General features: G+C 37.9%; 2 protein-coding genes across 4 annotated transcripts in view; one reads left to right on the forward strand and one right to left on the reverse strand.

Annotated features, from left to right (window-relative positions):
- On the reverse strand, window positions 1-15232 carry cgrrf1 (cell growth regulator with ring finger domain 1). Of its 3 annotated transcripts, none has more exons than XM_059957666.1 (6): window positions 14864-15218; window positions 14627-14766; window positions 6694-6898; window positions 5865-6018; window positions 3534-3641; window positions 1-1101 (listed from the first exon to the last, which is right to left on the reverse strand). In XM_059957666.1, the coding sequence occupies exons 1-6, from the start codon at window positions 14965-14967 to the stop codon at window positions 748-750; spliced, it is 1065 nt and encodes a 354-aa protein (XP_059813649.1). In that variant the 5' UTR covers window positions 14968-15218; the 3' UTR covers window positions 1-747. The 3 variants fall into 3 exon arrangements, with proteins under 3 accessions (XP_059813649.1, XP_059813658.1, XP_059813667.1); XM_059957675.1 differs by having other exon boundaries at window positions 5865-6012; window positions 6721-6898; window positions 14864-15213; XM_059957684.1 differs by lacking the exon at window positions 1-1101 and adding an exon at window positions 1108-2490 and having other exon boundaries at window positions 14864-15232.
- Window positions 15233-17401: 2169 nt separating this feature from the next.
- The window catches only part of LOC132385552 (glia maturation factor gamma-like), a 33632-nt gene continuing 32585 nt past the window's right edge, over window positions 17402-18448 (forward strand). Inside the window, exons 1-2 of the mRNA XM_059957709.1 lie at window positions 17402-17516; window positions 17820-17916. Coding sequence (XP_059813692.1) covers window positions 17514-17516; window positions 17820-17916 — 100 coding nt within the window. The 5' untranslated portion in view covers window positions 17402-17513. The remainder of the gene's footprint in view (window positions 17517-17819; window positions 17917-18448) is intronic.

An 18448-nucleotide genomic window follows, 5' to 3' on the forward strand; every position in this document is an offset into this window, starting at 1 on the left:
TGATTTTGAAATAAATATACAATTTTATTTGTCATACTGTTCACTGTAAAACAATTTCAAATAACCTTCATCCTTAGAAACAATATTAACCTAACTGGTACTAATTGTTCATAAAATACAATGAATTTTCTTTGTAGAAAGTTCATATATACACTGTACAACATAATTAGTTTTAGCTTGAGTGCTTCCTTCTAAATTCACTGCAGGGAATAAAATATTCTGGAAATACAGAAACTTCAGTACTCTTGTAATGCTTTATCTTCATCTTGGACATCAGTCTTAACATAAATTAACCCTTATTTGATTCCCCCAACAAACTGTCCAGAGTTTACAGTTAACTTATTAAATGTTAACAAAACTGAAATTTGCAAGAACCCTAGACACATTTAAGGCTTGATGTAGTTGGAGCAAAACAGCATTTAAAAGTTCTAGGTTTATTTCAATTAATCAGTATGTGTATGTTTTGGAACAACATTAGTTTTAATTGTTGGGATACCAGATAATTTAGTTTTCTTCTTCAACTCCAAGCAAAAAAAAACACAAGCTGACATGTTGTAAATTCATCAGAATGTAGAGAATATTTTAGTACTTTGTGTTACTTCATTACAGTGTGCCTTAAATCATTCATCACTTCTGTAGATTGCACATAAACTTTCAGTAAATAAAAGCAAAATTTGTTTCTTTTTTTCCTCGAAAAATTAAGCCTTGCATTTATACCATTATGAATGATTCACTCAAATGGATTTCCTAGATGTCTCCCAGTAATGGATCATCAGCTTCATTTTCAACAACATCAATATTCTCCTCAGTTCGTACTCCAGAACTTTTAAGTGCAAAAGATTCACAAACAAATTCTCTACACATCGGGCATCGATTGAAGTAGGTCACACAACAGTCACACAAACAAGCATGTCTGCATGGGAGCAAAACCCAGTTCACAGGAGCATTCTGGCATACAACACAATCTTTGCTGTTTTCTTTCCACAAGTCAAATTCCTCTTCTGCAGTGCCAAATTTTTCGAGAAGTTTTTTGTCCACACCATCAGCTTCTGAAGGCATCTCTTCAGGCACACTGCTATCACTAGCAGATACAAAAAGTCTCTGGGCAATAAATATCACAAAATTAAAACTTCAGATGATACTATTTTTTTCCATAATTTAATCAAACAAGCTATTAATTTTAATCAAAACAGAACCAGAGCAAATTAGCCTTTTATCTGTTCCCTTTGTTAGTGCTGTGAAGTGTTGTGCTAGCTGCTATGCTGCCATGCTGTCTCCTAGGACCATGGTAAGCTCAAGGAACAACACCTTATCTTCTGTCTGGGCACACTGCAGCCATCATGCTCCATTCTAATCTCGCCCATTTTGGGTAACAAATTCTCACTGTAACTGAACTGGTCATTTCTGCTAATCATTTTGCTCTGCTTTTGTTATCCTATTAATATAATCTACCCTGCTGATAATGTCTCAGTGTTGCTCCTAACAAAGTAGTATACTCCAATTCTAAATGCCACTCTACTTCAAACCACTTGGACTCACCCAGAGATATTCCCTAAGTTCTATTGATTCCTTCCACACCTTCTCGACTACTGAAACCCAACTTTATATTCTCTCTTTTCTAGTTGCCACAAAGTCTCCCACACTGGAAATGTTAACGATTTCTCTTTCTACAGATGTTGCATTACCTGCTGCATATTTGCAGCATCTTCTGTCTTTATTCCATATTTGTAGCATCTGTAGCTCATTATTAATTATCTGCACTGCTGCTGAACTTCCCATTGGGCCCTGCAGTAAAGTATTAGTGTGTTGCAGTGGGATGGTGGGGGGGGGGGGGGGGGAAGAGGTGGTTAGGCTGCACCACACATGCATAATGCAGTGATTCAGTTGATTAGAGACAGATTAATCACCTTGGTAAAGCCAACCACTCAAGTTATTTTATTTTAACATTTAAACTAAATTACATATTTTTCCAAATGTACTTTTTCATGTCTGACTATTAAGAGGCAGGTTAAAACAGTTCAAAAACTTTTAACAAATACCAAGATAGCTGTGGCTACTTTGGCTTTCTGGGGAAATGGACAAAGAATATACAGTATAATGTCTAAATCACTGTTCAGGCCAACACTGGCACACAAATGCTTCACAAATTCAGAGGTCCAGCTTGCTCAGACCTCTAAGACCGGAAAAAATCAAATTAGCAAGCTAGTGCATTGATATTTGTTGTGCTTAATGCTCCATTTCTTAAATTTGCTGATGATTCATACTTATAATAAATGTTAGGCTTCTTAGAGAAATCTACATATCAGTATTAAAATAAGTAAGTCAAAACAGCAGCAGAAATGAAAAAAGGTAGACCCAAAATTGGGAGGATGGCATATAAAAACTATTTATTTCCCTGCATAGATGCTGCCTGACTTGCTGAGTTCCTCCTGCAGTTATGGGAAAAAAGTCCAGATGGAAGACGAGTATGAAGTTAGCAGTCGCATTACACTGCAAAAAGAGAAGAGCATATAAACTGGTGTCTATCTGAGTCACCTCTGATATTCTAAAGTAAAGACAACAATTTGTGTGCCCTTCACTAAAATTCAAGTAGTTTTCTTATGGGAAAAAAAAGGACAAAACTGGAAAATTAACTACCTGTCATTTGGGGAAGGGAAAGAGAAATATGATGGGAAACTTAAAAGTGCATAAGTGAAAGTGGAATTTTGCAAAAGTAGGACTACATTATAACTTCTTTACAATACAGACATTAGTTCATTCTCATTTGTTAAATTCTCTAGTGGCTAAATGTTTTCCCATCAGCAATAACAAAATAACACTTCATTTAGCTGTTGAAATTTGTCAGATACTAGACAAATCACTCATCTTTTCGTGCCCAACCTGGCAAAGCCACAGGAATAGTAATTTGCAGTGTGCATACTTTTATTTGATCAAAAACAAGTTTCAAACTTTTACAACAATGATAAGCACCACTTAAAATCACTGCAACTTGTAGAAACATCCCAAGATCCTTCTTGTAACATTTAAAACAATAATCATTTTACATTTTCCTGAAATACCTTTAGAACTATCCATTGGGATTCTTTACATGTAGCTCTAAGTACAAGGAGTGAGATTTCCAGCATAACTTCTAATCAGTACACATTTACTGTATTTTGTCTGGGGCAGCAGAACAAAATAAAAAGATTTTTTTTAGAACTCCAGCTCTTTTAAACACAAAGCATTTTACTCACTATGTCTGTTTGACTATTTACAAACCAAAAGGTTCCTTCACTGTCTTGCACTCTCATTCAAGTAGCTCAACACCGAATTTATCCACTTATGTTTCAGTGGGAACATTTTGGAAGAAAGGAACTCAACTTCTGATTGTGACTTATTGTACATAGAATTATCTTTCTATCAGGGTGTGTAGATAATGCAATCCAAAAGTTTATTCTTTTTATTAAGCCTTTACAGTTGCATGAATTACAACAGATGAATTAGCAGGCATCATACTCTAATAGTTGTAACAATGGAGAGAAAGTAAATCTTACCTTAAGGTCATATACATGACCCTGAGCAGTCAGTAGATACTGGTACAAAATACGACAGGCAAGTTTGTACTTCTCATCAGGAACATGGATTACTGTTATCATTGAAATCTAGTGATACATGAATCATAAGCAATCAATAATTATGCTTAGAAATAGCAAAAAAATTGCTTATTAAATATCGCCTTGCATTAACTTAACATTTTCCCCTCGCCAAATTTTATCAATCCTAAGTCTGGAAAACATAATATTGGTACGTAGTACTTAAAAGATTTTTGTCAACTTTGCTTTGAATAACAAAGTAAAAAAAAATTCTCAACATTCCTCTTTTTAGCTTGATTTTAGGAGAGCAGAACTGATTGGTCTATGACTGATGAGAACAGAGGATAAAAAGCTACCTACTACCATGTTTTGAATATCATGCAAGTCTGAAAACTGCCACCTCAGACTGTGACATTTTGCTTCTTTTAGCTGAATCTCTTGAAAATATATTTAGGACCATGCTTTAAAGTTTAGCAGAAGAGCAAAACATTTTATAATTGTGCATTAATGGAACCACCATATTGACAACACCTGATTCCCAAGCCCCCACTACTCACCTTCACTGCAATGTCTAGTTTTACATACCTCCATTCCCGTCCTCTTCCTTCTGCAACAAATACCTATCTAGTGCCCCTCCACCAACAATCTCATTCACCAGGCTGAATTCATTCTCAACCTGAACAAATTTTCTTTTGTTCCCTTTCACTTCCAACAAATGAAAGGTGTCAAGGGCAATCACATGGTTCCTAACTAAGGAAGGGGAGATTCAGAAATGGTCAAAGTGAATTTGAAAGTAGGATGGAAATCAGTAGCAAAGGTGAGGAAAATTTCCAAGCTCTACATCGGTGCAGGTAGCAACACCAAAAGTGTCACTGATGCAAAAGCTTTGAGGAGTAGTAACAGAAAAGACTTGGAGCAAGGATGGTTCCACATAGCCAATTCCAGCCTGCTCTCAAGTTCACTTAGTCCAATACTGATGCTTCTCTCCTTTTTCCGGATCCATGTCTCCGTTTCACAAAACAGGTTATCTACTATTCACTGAAAAACATGCAAGTTTGAAATCTGCTGCCTCAGACTGTGATCTTTTCTTTCCTTTAACATGCTTCACGGATGGGATGGTGTTCTTCGGCTTGCAAGCCTCATCCTATTTCCTCCAAACATAACGATGGTCATTATGGCCAAACAGCTCAATTTTTGTTTCATCAGACCAGAGGACATTTCTCCAAAAAGTAAGATCTTGGTTCCCCATGTGCACTTGCAAACTGTAGTCTGACCTTTTTAATGGTGGTTTTGGAGCAGTGGCTTCTTCCTTGCTGAGCAGCCTTTCAGGAAAAAGGGTGTGGCTTACAAGCTGAAGAACACCATCCCAACTGTGAAGCGTGGGGGTGGCAACATCATGTTGTGGGGGTGCTTTGCTGCAGGAGGGACTGGTGCACTTCACAAAATAGATGGCATCATGAGGAAGGAAAATTATGGGATATATTGAAGCAACATCTCAAGACATTAGCCAGGAAGTTAAAGCTTGGTCACAAATGGGACCCCAGGCATACCTCCAAAGTTGTGGCAGAATTGCTTAAGGACAACAAAGTCAAGATATTGGAGTGGCCATCACAAAGCCCTGACCTCGATCCAATAGAAAATTTGTGGGCAGAACTGAAAAAGCGTGTGCAAGCAAGGAGGCCTACAAACCCGACTCAGTTACACCAGTTCTGACTGGAAGCATGGAACAAAATTCAAGCAATTTACTGTGAGAAACTTGTGAAAGGCTACCCAAAATGTTTGACTCAAGTTAAACAATTTAAAGGCAATGCTATCAAATACTAACGAAGTATGTAAACTTCTAACCCACTGGGAATATGATGAAAGAAATAAAAGCCGAAGTAAATCATTCTTTCTACTATTATTCTGATGTTTCATATGCTTAAAATAGTGATCCTAACTGACCTAAGACAGTGAATGCTTTCTAGGATTAAATGTCAGGAATTGTTAAAAACTGAGTTTAAATGTATTTGGCTAAGGTGTATATTAACTTCTGACTTCAACTGTAAAACAGTGAAAGAGATCTGTAAAGACAGAAAGAAACAGAACTAATGTTTCACATTGTTCTAAAAATGTTATCATTCTCTCTATTCCTCCCTCCACAGGTGTTGCCAATAGTTGCATATTTTATTAGTCAGCAGATTAGGCTTGTTAGTGGAAATTAATGGAAAATAAAATTACCTTTCAGCTAGCATAATTCAAAATGTTGCTTTTCTGCTTTACATTTACAATCTTTTAAAGAGATCTACTTACAATTTCATAAATATCCCAATTTTCTTCTTCTGTTAATGTTAGCAATGCCACTAATGGATATCGTGCTCGCGGAAGATCCCCAAAGTCTTTAATTGCTAAATATTCAGGAAGCCGAGGAAATATTTCATCATCACTTTCCTTCTCAATACTAAGCCTATATGTTAAAGAAAATAATAGCCTAAAACAATGGTTTTGCATCTACAAAGAAAATGCTACCTCCCTAATTACATTAGCAAATAAAGTCCAAGTTATTAGTTGTTAGTTCCTTGAACTTCCTGAAGGAAGATGTAAAATATTCTCAGCTCAGTTTATTAAGTCATAAACTAATAATAATTTGTTAATTTTACTAACTCTTCTACAGACATGCAACAAAGCACAACTGATACATTCTCCACACCCACGCCCCTGTGAAAATTATCTCTTAATGCAATATATGAAATCTTTATTTTTCTCCTTAAAAAAAATGCCATCTGGTCACTATCATTAATGGCACATGGAATGATTCCATTGATAATGAATATCTGGGATTATAATAACTGTTTTCAGTGTACCAGAGCAGAAATCTACTGTTAAAGACTTAAGGAGACCATGAACCCTATATATACGTAAATGTGCCAGAAATTATCCCTTTTAATAGCTTTGATTTTTACTCAAATCAAACAAATAACAATCCAAGTTAGAAAATACCTTAATTCAATGTACCTTTTTCAAATTGATCTACTTATGCTATCATTAGACTATTAACTCAACAGGTTATTCTATGTCACCTGAAATAAGTTGCTATAATTCAAAACTTCGAATAGCTATACAGTACAATGGAACATTTGACCTGGTCATCAGAAATGAAAAAAGATACAGAAATTCCTCTCGATAGAGATATTCTTTGTCTACTGCTTCCTCTAGTTTCTGTGGCAGCTTTATTCTAAAGCAGTAAATGTGCTTTCGTAATCCTTCATGGAGTTTATGAACACTGCATCCCCAATAGATAGTCAAAGTACATTTCTCTATGCAGTTTGATTTGAGGGCTATTCCACCTGCAAGGCAAAGCAGATATTTCTGTATTTAAAATAAAATCAAAGTTCAAAGCTGGAAAACAAAGTCATAGCATAAATACTGATTTTTTAAAAAGATGTTAACTCACAGGAAAATGCAATGTATCAAAGTTACAATACAATCACAAGTATGACACTTTTATAGTTTTAATGAAGCAAGAAGATTAAATGAGGCAAGTACTGAAGCTAGAGGACAGAAATGGGAGGAAGGAATGATCAAAAATTAACATGGAATACAAGAAACACCTGTGAGGTAAAAAATGCACTAAGTTTTAAAGTAATTAAAGACATCAATGTGAACAAAAGTTGTTTACAAGTAAAATTACGCAAATAGGAAAGAACAAAAAGGATGCAGAGAAACCATTCCAATTTCCAGAGATCACAAAAAAAAACACAAGACAACTCCAAAGAAGGGATAAGACAAAAGAATGGCTTAATCAAGATTCAGTGAAAAAAGCAAACTATGTTGAGCCAAAAGTTCAAATAAAACAATCTCAAAAGATCTTTCAAAGTACATTTCTGCTCAAATATGAATGTGTTTATAATGAAAAAATTTGGTTTAATAAACTTACATTTTACATTAACAAATACCTAAATTAAAAATACTAGAGAAGATGAAAATCAATGCATGAAATAGTTTTGTTAACTATACATACTGCAAGCAAACATAGACACACCAGTTAAAAAACAAGATTCAGGGAATACAATTACCAGTAAACACAAATCTAAATCCAGAAGTATACAGTTGGGTTAAAGATAAGTAAGCTCATCAACATGTTTCTTTTCAAGAAAAAACAGTAAGTGCAGAAAGTGTGTGATTGAAAATTAAATGCAAACTATGTGTAATCTTATAACATTCAACCAGCAGAGAAAGCAACACAGTATCTACCCTATTAAATCCCCCAAAAATTTAGCTGCAATGAGAGCACACCTTATTCCTCTGAACTGTAGGCTCAATATGGACGAGAAGTACAATTGCTTGTGTGTTATTAGTTTAGGCAGATTGTGTTTGTCTATTATTGTGACTTAGATGAAGATCAGACCACATTTTGAGTAATTAATGCAGAAAAGTAGGTAATTGCAAAGGGTTCACAAACTTTTTCTTGCAATGGTACATGGAAAGAAAAGTAGGGATAGTCTTCCAGGTTGAAGCCCCTTGACAGGCGGAGGGAGAAATAAAAGATTTTTTAAAAATTAAGTTGCAAAGATAGGGGAGGGGTATAGAGGACAGAGGGAATATCTGTAATTGTTTCAGGCCACAGTTGCTGTAAGAATAAGTTAACAATTGGGGCAAGTTTATGCAAAGTGCGAAATTGTACAAATAACATGACAGGATGTGTTAGAAGCAAGAGTGCATGCAAGAGAGAAAATTAAGCCAATATTAGACTTCAGTAAGCTTCTCTGCATGTGGTTTAAGCACTCTACAGAGAAGCCACCTTGTGTGCAAAGGATCAAACAACTTTGCTGCAAACTGAGTTTGTAATGAGAGGTTGAAAAACTTGTACAATAGCTTCTATTACATAAAAGCAAGTGGTGAGAATGAGCTGCAGAGAATGTATGTCTATTTTTTTTCATGTCAGCAAGAGAAAAATCTCCCCTCTTAACAAATTTATAATGTGATTTAGGCTCTCCTGCCATTATATTTGAAGGAACGTGCTTGTTGGACAATACAGTGTCTGCTGTTGAGCACACTAAGGACAAAATAATTGTATTGCCACAAGTAATGCAACATTCAGGTCTAAATTGTTGGTGACGCTCACAACTGCTCAGCCTTGTACCCTAAAGTGAGTGAAACTATGATGTCTGTTTTTACACATGTAATAATTGGGTCTGAATTTCAAAGGAATTGATCATTCATTTGACTATCACTGTGACAGAAACTTCGGAACCCTGCTACAAGGTAGGAGTACTGTATAACTTCAGTACAGTTTTCCTACCTGAAAATTGTACTCCCAGATACTGATATGACTAGGACACCAATATGGTCTTTCACTGATCTATCTGTCAGACCAGGATTAAATCTGCAGAATTAAGTAACTGCATTGCCCAGTTAGATCTGTCCACCTGCCAGTGGGTTTGAAACATTCAGGGATTCCCCTACCAAGAATGATGATATCTGAGCAACAATCAAAACTAACTAGCAGCCATTTTCCAAGCTTGACAACCATACAAGATCAATTTAAAAGCTAAAAATTTCAAGTTATGAAGTTCAATTGTTACAATTATGCGAAGAGTTTGAACGATTAAACCATGTGAAGAGGGCATGTGAAATAAATGAACTGCAAAGTTGAGGCCCTGTGGTCTGGTAGACATCAAGTCCAAAAGGCTACAAGGTGCTCAAGTAGGAGATAAGGTTGCACTATAACAGTAAAATGCATGAATAAATCAGATGTAGACTAGGAAATTCAAGTGTCTGGAAGGCTTAAAATGCACCCAGATGGAAGATTTCAATAACTGAATTCAACTTCACATAACATTAAAAAATTGCAACAGGGCAGATCAGCTGAAGGTCATCCATCGTCAATGTGGGCTGTTTTTTTAAATCACTCCACTAGCACAGTATGACCTACTGGACATATTCTACGATGATACATTTCACATACCTTGTATTGTAATTCTGAAATTTTGAAGATCTTAAATTGCCCAAGTAAAACCAACAATCCACTTCCTTTTAAAATGCACATTCAGTTGCAGAAAAAGTTTGCAAAGTACTCCAGGAGATGGAGTTGCAGAAATGGGTACTACCACATATTAACCATAGCAACACACACAAAATGTTGGATGAACTCAGCAGGCCAGGCAGCATCTAGGAAAGGAGTACAGTCAATGTTTTGGGCCGAAACCCTTTGGCAGGTCTGAAGAAAGAAGCTAAGGAGTAGATTTAAGAGGTGGGGGGAGGGGAGAGAGAAAAACACAAGGTGATTGGTGAAACCTGGAGGGGGAAAAGAATGAAGTAAAGAGCTGTGACGTTGATTGGTGAAAGACACAGAAAGTCATGGAAGAAAGCAAAAAGGGGATAGGGAATGGTGAGGGGGAGGGTGTGGGTGGCATTACTGGAAGTTTGAGAAATTGATGTTCATGCCATCAGGTCAGAGGCTACCTAAATGGAATACAAACTGTTGTTCCTCTAACCTAAGTGTGGCCTCGTCACAACTGTGGAGGCAATCATGGACGGACATATCAGTATGGGAATGGGAAGTGGAATTAAAATGGGTGGCCACTGCGAGATTCCGCTTTTCGGCCCGAAACATTGACTGTACCGTCCACCCTCCTTATCCACGGGGGATTGGTTCCAGGAACCCCCCCACCCCCCGCGGATACCAAAATTCGCAGATGCTCAAGTCCCTTATTTAACATGTGTGGTGGTCTTTAGGACCCCGCGGAAACCCGGACTTTATTTAACATGTCTCCGTGCGGTGGACATTAGGACCTGGCAGCGCAGTTCTAAATCCACAGTGTTTCTGTTCACGAAAATAATCACGATCGCAATTGAAAATAAGGTGGAAGTAATAAAGCGATCAGAAAGAGGTGAAACGTCATTGGAAAAGCATTAGGCTACAGTCGGTCAACGATGGGAACAATTTTAATGGAGCATGTGAAAGGCCCCGCCCCGATGAAAGCTACAATTATTACTAAGAAACGCAGTGGTTAAATTATTGAAATACGTATGTTTCTTAAGTGTTTTATATGCATAGAAAGGTAAAATATGTACTATATACTAAGAAAAATGTTTAACTAACTGACACTAAGTAATACCGGATGTACCTGTTCTGACTTCAAATCTGACTTAAAGATGGACTCGGGAATGGAACTCATTCATAACCCGGGGAATGCCTGTACTTTTAAGTCATTTCTAGATTATTTATAATACCTAATACAATGTAAATTCTATGTAAATAGTTGTTATACTGTATTATTTAGGGAATGATGACAAGAAAAAAAGACTGTACATGCTCAAGCAACGATTGCTGGAGAGAGAACTTCCGGGTTTTCCCAATCCGCGGTTGGTTGAATCTGTGCATACAGAGGGCCGACTGTACTCTTTTCCTAGATGCTGCCTGGCCTGCTGAATTTCTCCAGCAACTTGTGTGTGTTGCTCGGATTTCCAGCATCTGCAGATTGTCTTTTGTTAGCAATTCAATGATCTCCATTGTTGGGACAGGAAGGCCTCAATACCAAATAAGAATATGCTTTTATTAGAAGCAAACCTCCCAGGTGACAGAGACAAAATAAATCATGCCAGGATTATCAGAAATATTCCTACTTTTGATTCCAGAATTAGATAAATAATACCGGATGTACCTGTTCCAACTTCAAATCCAACTTAATCCGATTCCAGAATTAGCCATAAGACATAGGAGCAGAATTAGGCCATTGGGTCCAGCAAGTTCACTTCAACATGTTGGTGTGTGAAACTTGATGAGAGTCTTCTACAATGCAGGGTTTTGACCCCAAATATTGGCCTTTCCTTTTCCCTCTGAACTCCCACCAACAGATGCTGCTCAACCCGAGCTCCTCAAGTAGATTGTTACACCAGTGGCCATAATCTCACTGAAGCCGATATGGTAAGATGGCGGCATGCTCGGACACAGCGGCCACTCTGGCGCCAACCAAAGGTGCTTTTGTTCATCTTGCAAGTCTTTTTTACGATCACACGTCACTGCTGGATACTAAAAACATCAGGTACTGCAGGGCTATCCTGCCAGCCAGTTGCTGATCGTGATGGAGCTGGACTTATTGGGTATTGTTGTTGTGCTGTTGCTTGGACTTGTTGCAGACATTTGTTGTGCCAAGAAAGTCCAAGGTGCGAGTGATCGTCTTGCCATTTTTATTGTGATCACAACATCCTGTTGGACATTGCGGGTCTGGTTTAGTGGTTCATTGGAGAGACCAATGGTGGGGGAGCTGTGTTGCCCCAGTTGTGATGGTTGTGGTGTACGTCAAGGCCACAGGGTTGCCTGTGGCAGTTGCCCAAGGGCAGAGATGCCAAAGTGGTGCTGCCCTCCGGTGTTCACTTGGTGGAACAAGCTGGACTAGGACACACAGAGACTTGGGCTATATTGTTATCATTTTCTCTTTGTGACTGCATGCTTTTTTTTTCCTGAAAATATAACCATAAGTGCTGTGTGTAATGTGTTTTGCACCTTGGCTCTGGAATAATGCTGTTATGTTTGGCTATATTCATGTATAGTTGAATGATAATTATACTTGAAACAAGGAGGAAAAAGACAAATTTGACAAGATGCATCTAGTACTAGACAGCAAGCCAATACCTAAAGCAAAAATCACAGCCACTTCAACAGTAGCAAAAGCACCAGTAGAAACAGGTCAAAGTCACCTCAAGCAAAATACTGAGCTCATATCTGCAGTGTAATGATTTCACTCTAATCAAACCAGGAAGCATAGAAGCAGACGCACCTTTATTGGTCATCAGAGGCGAAGCACAATGTGTAAGATACAGGTATGAAGATAGAAAAAGAAGAAAGCCCTTAGCTCCCAGTGGAGTCATAGGAAAAGAGTACAGTCGGCCCTCTGTATGCACGGATTCAACCAACTGCGGATCGGGAAAACCCGGAAGTTCTCTCTCCAGCATGTACAGTCTATTATTCTCTAAACAATACAGTACAACAACTATTTCCATAGAATTTACATTGTATTAGGTATTATAAATAATCTAGAAATGACTTTCAAGCGGGCTTTCGTATTTTTACCAGGTTGAGTTGCTAGCTCGATGCTCAACCCAGCACGATAGAAAGCATGCAAGGGGGCTGGCTGGATTCGAACTCGGGAGCCTTCGCTCCAAAGTCCGGTGCTGATGCCACTACGCTACCAGACAGCAGGTATGAAGATAACTGCTCTGCATTTAGGACACCAACAAGCTGAATAATGATTAGAGAGAGGACCTAGATAAGTTACAGGAGCTTTCTCAGCAAAATTCATGATGACTCAAAATTATTAAATAACTAGTCAGCAGCATGTTACCGATCAGAGCTAACATCTCACTAGAAGTGTGTTCTACTAGCTAGATCAAGAATCGTCATACGTTTCAAGGGTAATTACTCCAGAAGATGTTTTAGGACCACTTGAGTACAGAGAAATGCTCAAGTGGCACTGGCAAAGCTTAAACAAAACAGAGAATACTATGTATGCAAGTACAGAAATGCACAAATGCAGAAGGATGATGGTCACTAAAATATCAACTGCACTAAGGCATAGTATGGGAACTGGTTTATACACTCAACTAGAAGTGATACCCTGCAGTTGTTAATTAAGACCCTTAGATCTTTTTCCACTTGAATGATGAAGATTTGAGAGCTTGAGAAAGTTGAGGGCTTGCAGAGAAACTGGCATGTGACAATGAAACTATATACTTCTTCAGAATTTAAGCTTGCAGGATGAATGGGTTCATCATTGCAACCTCACACCACAATTAGCCAAGAGGACAGTTTTGTAGGTGAAGACAACACTTATCAAAAGCAGAAAAGCAAAGCAAGATTCAAATCTTGCCTTCTTGTCACTCCAGTCTACTTATTTTAAGTCTGGCATTATGTTTCCCAGCTGACCTACAGAATTGGCAGGAAGCATAAAACAGTTTTCCAAGCATAAAACCAACATACCAGAAGTCAGAAAATACCTAAACAATCATGGTAAATCATTTGTTGAGAACAACACCATAGTATAGGATCCAATTATAAAAGTACAGAATCTAGCTTTTATTATCAATAAATATCACCAAATCTGTCTGTGCCCTACCTTGGAACTGATTTTAAAGTCTGTTTAAAAAAGTTACATCAACTTATTGATGTAACACATCATTAATGATGATTAAAGTTTGGTTTTAACTTTATAATGTAAAGCTTTTTTAAAATGGCAAATAAAATAAGACTTTTTGCAAGAGCAACACCTACATGTTTACAGTGTGATTTAGGATTGATAATTGCACAAGTATATTACTGATGACTTTGAACTCTTGGCACCAAAATTGATCTATATGTTCCAAATGTTATTTTTTAGTAAATTATACTTAAATTTTACACTTATGTTTTTCTTATGAACACAGCTTAGATGAAACTATGTCCCTGTGATGCAGCTGCAAATAAGTTCTTCATTGCACCTGTGCATACATGTACTTATGTATATGACAATAATTTCAACTTTAACATTATTTTGAACTTAATGCATCAGATCACTTAAGTAATATGCATACCATTTCATTTAAAACACATTATGCCTCAAGTAGAGCAAGGCATGGGAACTGAAAACAAACAGCATACACCACAGATTTGATCTTGGAAGTAAAATTAAGAAATAGATCAGGCAACAACAAAATCAAATGAAACTTTTCACTAACTAACTACACTAAGCAGTCACGGGTGCAATTTTGTTTCGAACAAACTACAACTGACTGTTCCTCAATACACAACTATTATGAACGGCGTTCACTTGGTTGAAGAAAATTGCAAGTTTTATCCAGATTTATATTTAAATATTTAGACTACAACCCTAACCCTGCTCTTCTATGCAGACCCTTCTTTATTAAATGCTTGATAGTGTTTTGGATTACGTTTTCTGTTATCACATCTTTATGGTTGACAGTTTTCTTACCTTTCTTTTTAACGTTGGTATTTTTTATATATTAGGAGCACCTTGGATTCATTGCAGCGTTACTACTTGAACCATTTCATTCATAATCTCGAAATGTTATGTTACCTGTTACAGACGCTGTAAGCGAATTTATTATTTCCAAGGAGAAGGGGTTTTTCACTTGTATCATGCGCTTCCTCTGCACCCCAGGCCCGGACTCTGTCTCCTCCGAATTACGGATTATCACAGGAATGTCCCAAACAAACCTGGTTTGGGAATAATGTCACACATTTGCTATGATTAATGAGCGCTCTGGAACCGACGCATTTTTTTTTATTCCCCGTCCCTTATTCCGACACTTACCATCCAAATATCACAGCTGTCGTTACAAAAAAACACACGAAGATGAGCGTTATGTAGAAAAGCGGGGAGTACTCGTATAACATCACCAGAAACACTGCAGCCATTGGCCTCCCAGCAACCGCCGGATGTTAGCAACAACTACGGCAAGTGCAGCGCCACAAAACATTCGGGCGCATTCTTTCCACTTGTTTTGAATATTAGCAGCATTTCAAAGCAGTCAATATTTCCATTTACAGAATAATTATTTCCTTGTGGACGGTTTGGAATAACAAATCTCAGGCTCAGCTGTTAGCATCCTTAGATCCCAGAATGAACGATCAAGAATTTAGACATTGCATCTTGATTAATACAAACTTAAATGTATCAAATTGATGTAATTAAAAACGGAATGGGCTGAAAATAGCCAACAAGTTTGACACCATCTGCAGAAAGAGAGAAAAACTGAGTCAATATTTCAGATCTATCCTTATGTTAAAAGAGATTCAGCAGAATACACCCAAAGGAAGAAAGATAGATAAGATAGATTTCCTTTCAGTTAGTCCTGACGAAGGGTCTCGGCCCGAAACGTCGACAGTGCTTCTCCCTATAGATGCTGCCTGGCCTGCTGTGTTCCACCAGCATTTTGTGCGTGTTGCTAAGCATGTATTTGATCAACTCTCATGGTATCTCATCTTTTTGGGCGACCTCCCTTGGGATATTCTTCTACATTAAGAACACTACAAGATTAATTTCTAATCTTACCTTCTGTTCCTCATCTTTATTATTTCCATAATAGTAAAGGGTAGACCCTTCCAATAAGTACCTTTGTCCAAATTACTGATTGATTTCTGAATATTTATGATATTTTCCAATTTAGTTTAAATTTTAGCCATCTATTCTATTTGACTCTTTTACTTAAATTCAAGTTACAATAGTCAATAAATAAATGACACTCCTTATACAGTAATAATTTTTTTTGCACTGCTAATATGCATGACATAGGACTGTCACAAAAAAAATCATCTGGGTTTGAAATCCAATACAACAGCTGAATTTACTAATTTAATTAATTGTGGTGCAGCTCCTCCTCCCCCAGCTAATCCTGAAATTCTTCGAGTTACTTTGGTTTCAGTTATAAGTCAATGTTTTAGGACAACGTCATCATTTCCCTTTTAATTATATTTTCTGTGTACTGTGTCTATATCCTTTACATTTTGATTTTAGTGCTTTCCTAATTTGGTATATCAGCAAATCTGACTATAGTATTCAGTTTCTAAATCCAAGTCATTTATAAAAATTAAAAACTATCTTAGTCCTGACTCTAGGGTATCCCACTCGATAAAATCACTCCTCTTCCAACTTAGGTGGCAACCTAAATGTCCACGAATTTCTTATCTATTCTTAGGTTTGAACCATGAATACTAACCAATTAACATATATATATTACAGGAAAGCAAAATGCTTAATGCATTTTATTCTATCCCTGCCAGATCTTTCACTTCAATATCAACGTTCAGGATAATTTTGGCTTTGACTGTTCACCTTCTGGAGAATCCATCATGATGGCGAACATTTCACCATCGCAGGGATTCTCATTTTATTCAATTCCACTTAATTGTAAGAATTGATTAATTTTAAAGCGCAACTCAAGACCGTTCATCATTCTAACCCCTGCGCATTATCCACACGTTTTCTTTGCACGCCCCTGTGAAAAAGAACGCATCCGCTATGAAGGATTAATGCACTCAAATGCTGGAGGAACTCAGCAGGTCAGGCAGCATCCATGGAATCGAATACACAATTGGCGTTTTAAGCCAAGACCCGCTAGTTTATCCAGCATTGTGTGTGTGTTGCTCTGGATTTCCCGAATCTCTTGCGTTTATTACTACGAAGATTTTGCTTCCACCATCGCTTCTGGCAAAGAAGCACTGCACATCTTGTTTTACGGCGGCTGGCACCCAGTTTAATGGTGCATTACCGCCACCTTCTGCTCCGGGATGTGGATCAGACGATAGACTTACATTCTAAATCCCACCACCCATACACACACCCTAATCTACACTTTATCCTTCCTTCTTTGGCCATCCTAGTACCCTATTCCTGCTTACCCATCATATCCTATAAAAACTCTCGTATCCCTTAAGAAAGCTAAAAGTACCCTGACCTGCGCTCTCTCACCCATGCCCAGTAACCCCTTTAATGTGAATTCCTGCACCCCCAATTCCCTTAGACTAACTCTCATCATCTCTCTCTGTATCCCTTACTTCCTGCAACTCAGAATTACATGTTCTACTGACTCCTCTTCCTGATATTCCTCACACAATCCTGTCTGGTATTTCCCTATCATTTTCAATGTTTTGTTTAGTGCATAGTGACCCAGCCTTAACCTAGTCCACACAATTTCCTCTCTTCTGTATCCACTGCCTACCCTAGTACCTGGAACACGCTTTTGTATTTGATTAACTGCCTCCCTTTCCCCTCTCTGTCCCATCTGAAGCACTGCGCTGCTCCCGTCTATCCCAGATATTGAGACTCTTCCCGATGATGTCATTCAGATCAGGAATGCTGAGCCCGATTGCTGATTGGTTCCTGCTGGAATCACGAGGCTGCAGAGATCAGAAGGGAAATCAAGAGCTTCCAGGATTGAGAAAGTGGGGGAAGAGATTTGAAAATGGTAAGAAGTGGGTTTTGTTTTGGGGCTAGTGCGTAACATTTTCCAGGTGCTAAGGTCGGGGCTCGGTAGCCGGAGCTCCTCATCCGCTGGCCCGGGAGACCAGCGCTTTCAGGGCCTAGAATTCCACAGTCATCATTTCCTTGTTGTGCTCCCTGTTTTTTATTTTCTTCGTGGTGAACCACGAGCCAGCTCCTGAATAGATACAGACGATTACCATATGATTGATTCCTGACAAATACTTGCCTTTTTTTTCGATGTGTAATGCCCTGCTCGTCACAGCTGTGCCATCTCCCTTCCTTTCAGAGCTGCCCAGTGAGTTTGTGTGGAGTCGATGAAGAGCTGAAGGAAAGGCTTAAAAAATTTCGCTTTCGCAAAGAGACCACAAATGCAGCCCTGATAAGTGAGTGAAACACATTATGCTTGTTCCGTATCACAGTTTCGGATTAACGATTCCACCCTGCCACGCCCTAGTCCACTTCTCTACATTAAAAATGCTTATAAAAACTGAAGGGGCGACATTTTAATTTTTAGTCCGCAGAATTTATCATTTGACTAGAAGAGAAAGTGTGAATGAAGGATAGGATCCTTTTAAATGCAATGTGTATGAAGTCTGACAAGGGAAAATTTGCCGTTGGATCTGACTGGACTGGAGCAGCTGAAGAGAGAACGGGGCGGGGGTATGATGTTTTGATTAGAATTGATAAAGGGCACGCGTGTTATTAAAATCAGGATGATTGAAGAAGTGTCGGTGTTATGATTATGGTGAAGAACTGGAGAAAATGAAGTTACCAAGTTTGGCAATCTGTGAAACAGATGTTTCAAAACAATGCATAGCAGTTGGAAAAATCTATACATAATTCTATAGTATCCCTGGGATTCCAGCTTTTAAGCTTTTATTTTCTGGTGGAAAATAAGGCACACGTATCTCTAAA

This window comes from Hypanus sabinus, chromosome 2 (genome assembly GCF_030144855.1).
Source record: "Hypanus sabinus isolate sHypSab1 chromosome 2, sHypSab1.hap1, whole genome shotgun sequence".
Classification (NCBI taxonomy): Eukaryota; Metazoa; Chordata; class Chondrichthyes; order Myliobatiformes; family Dasyatidae; genus Hypanus; species Hypanus sabinus.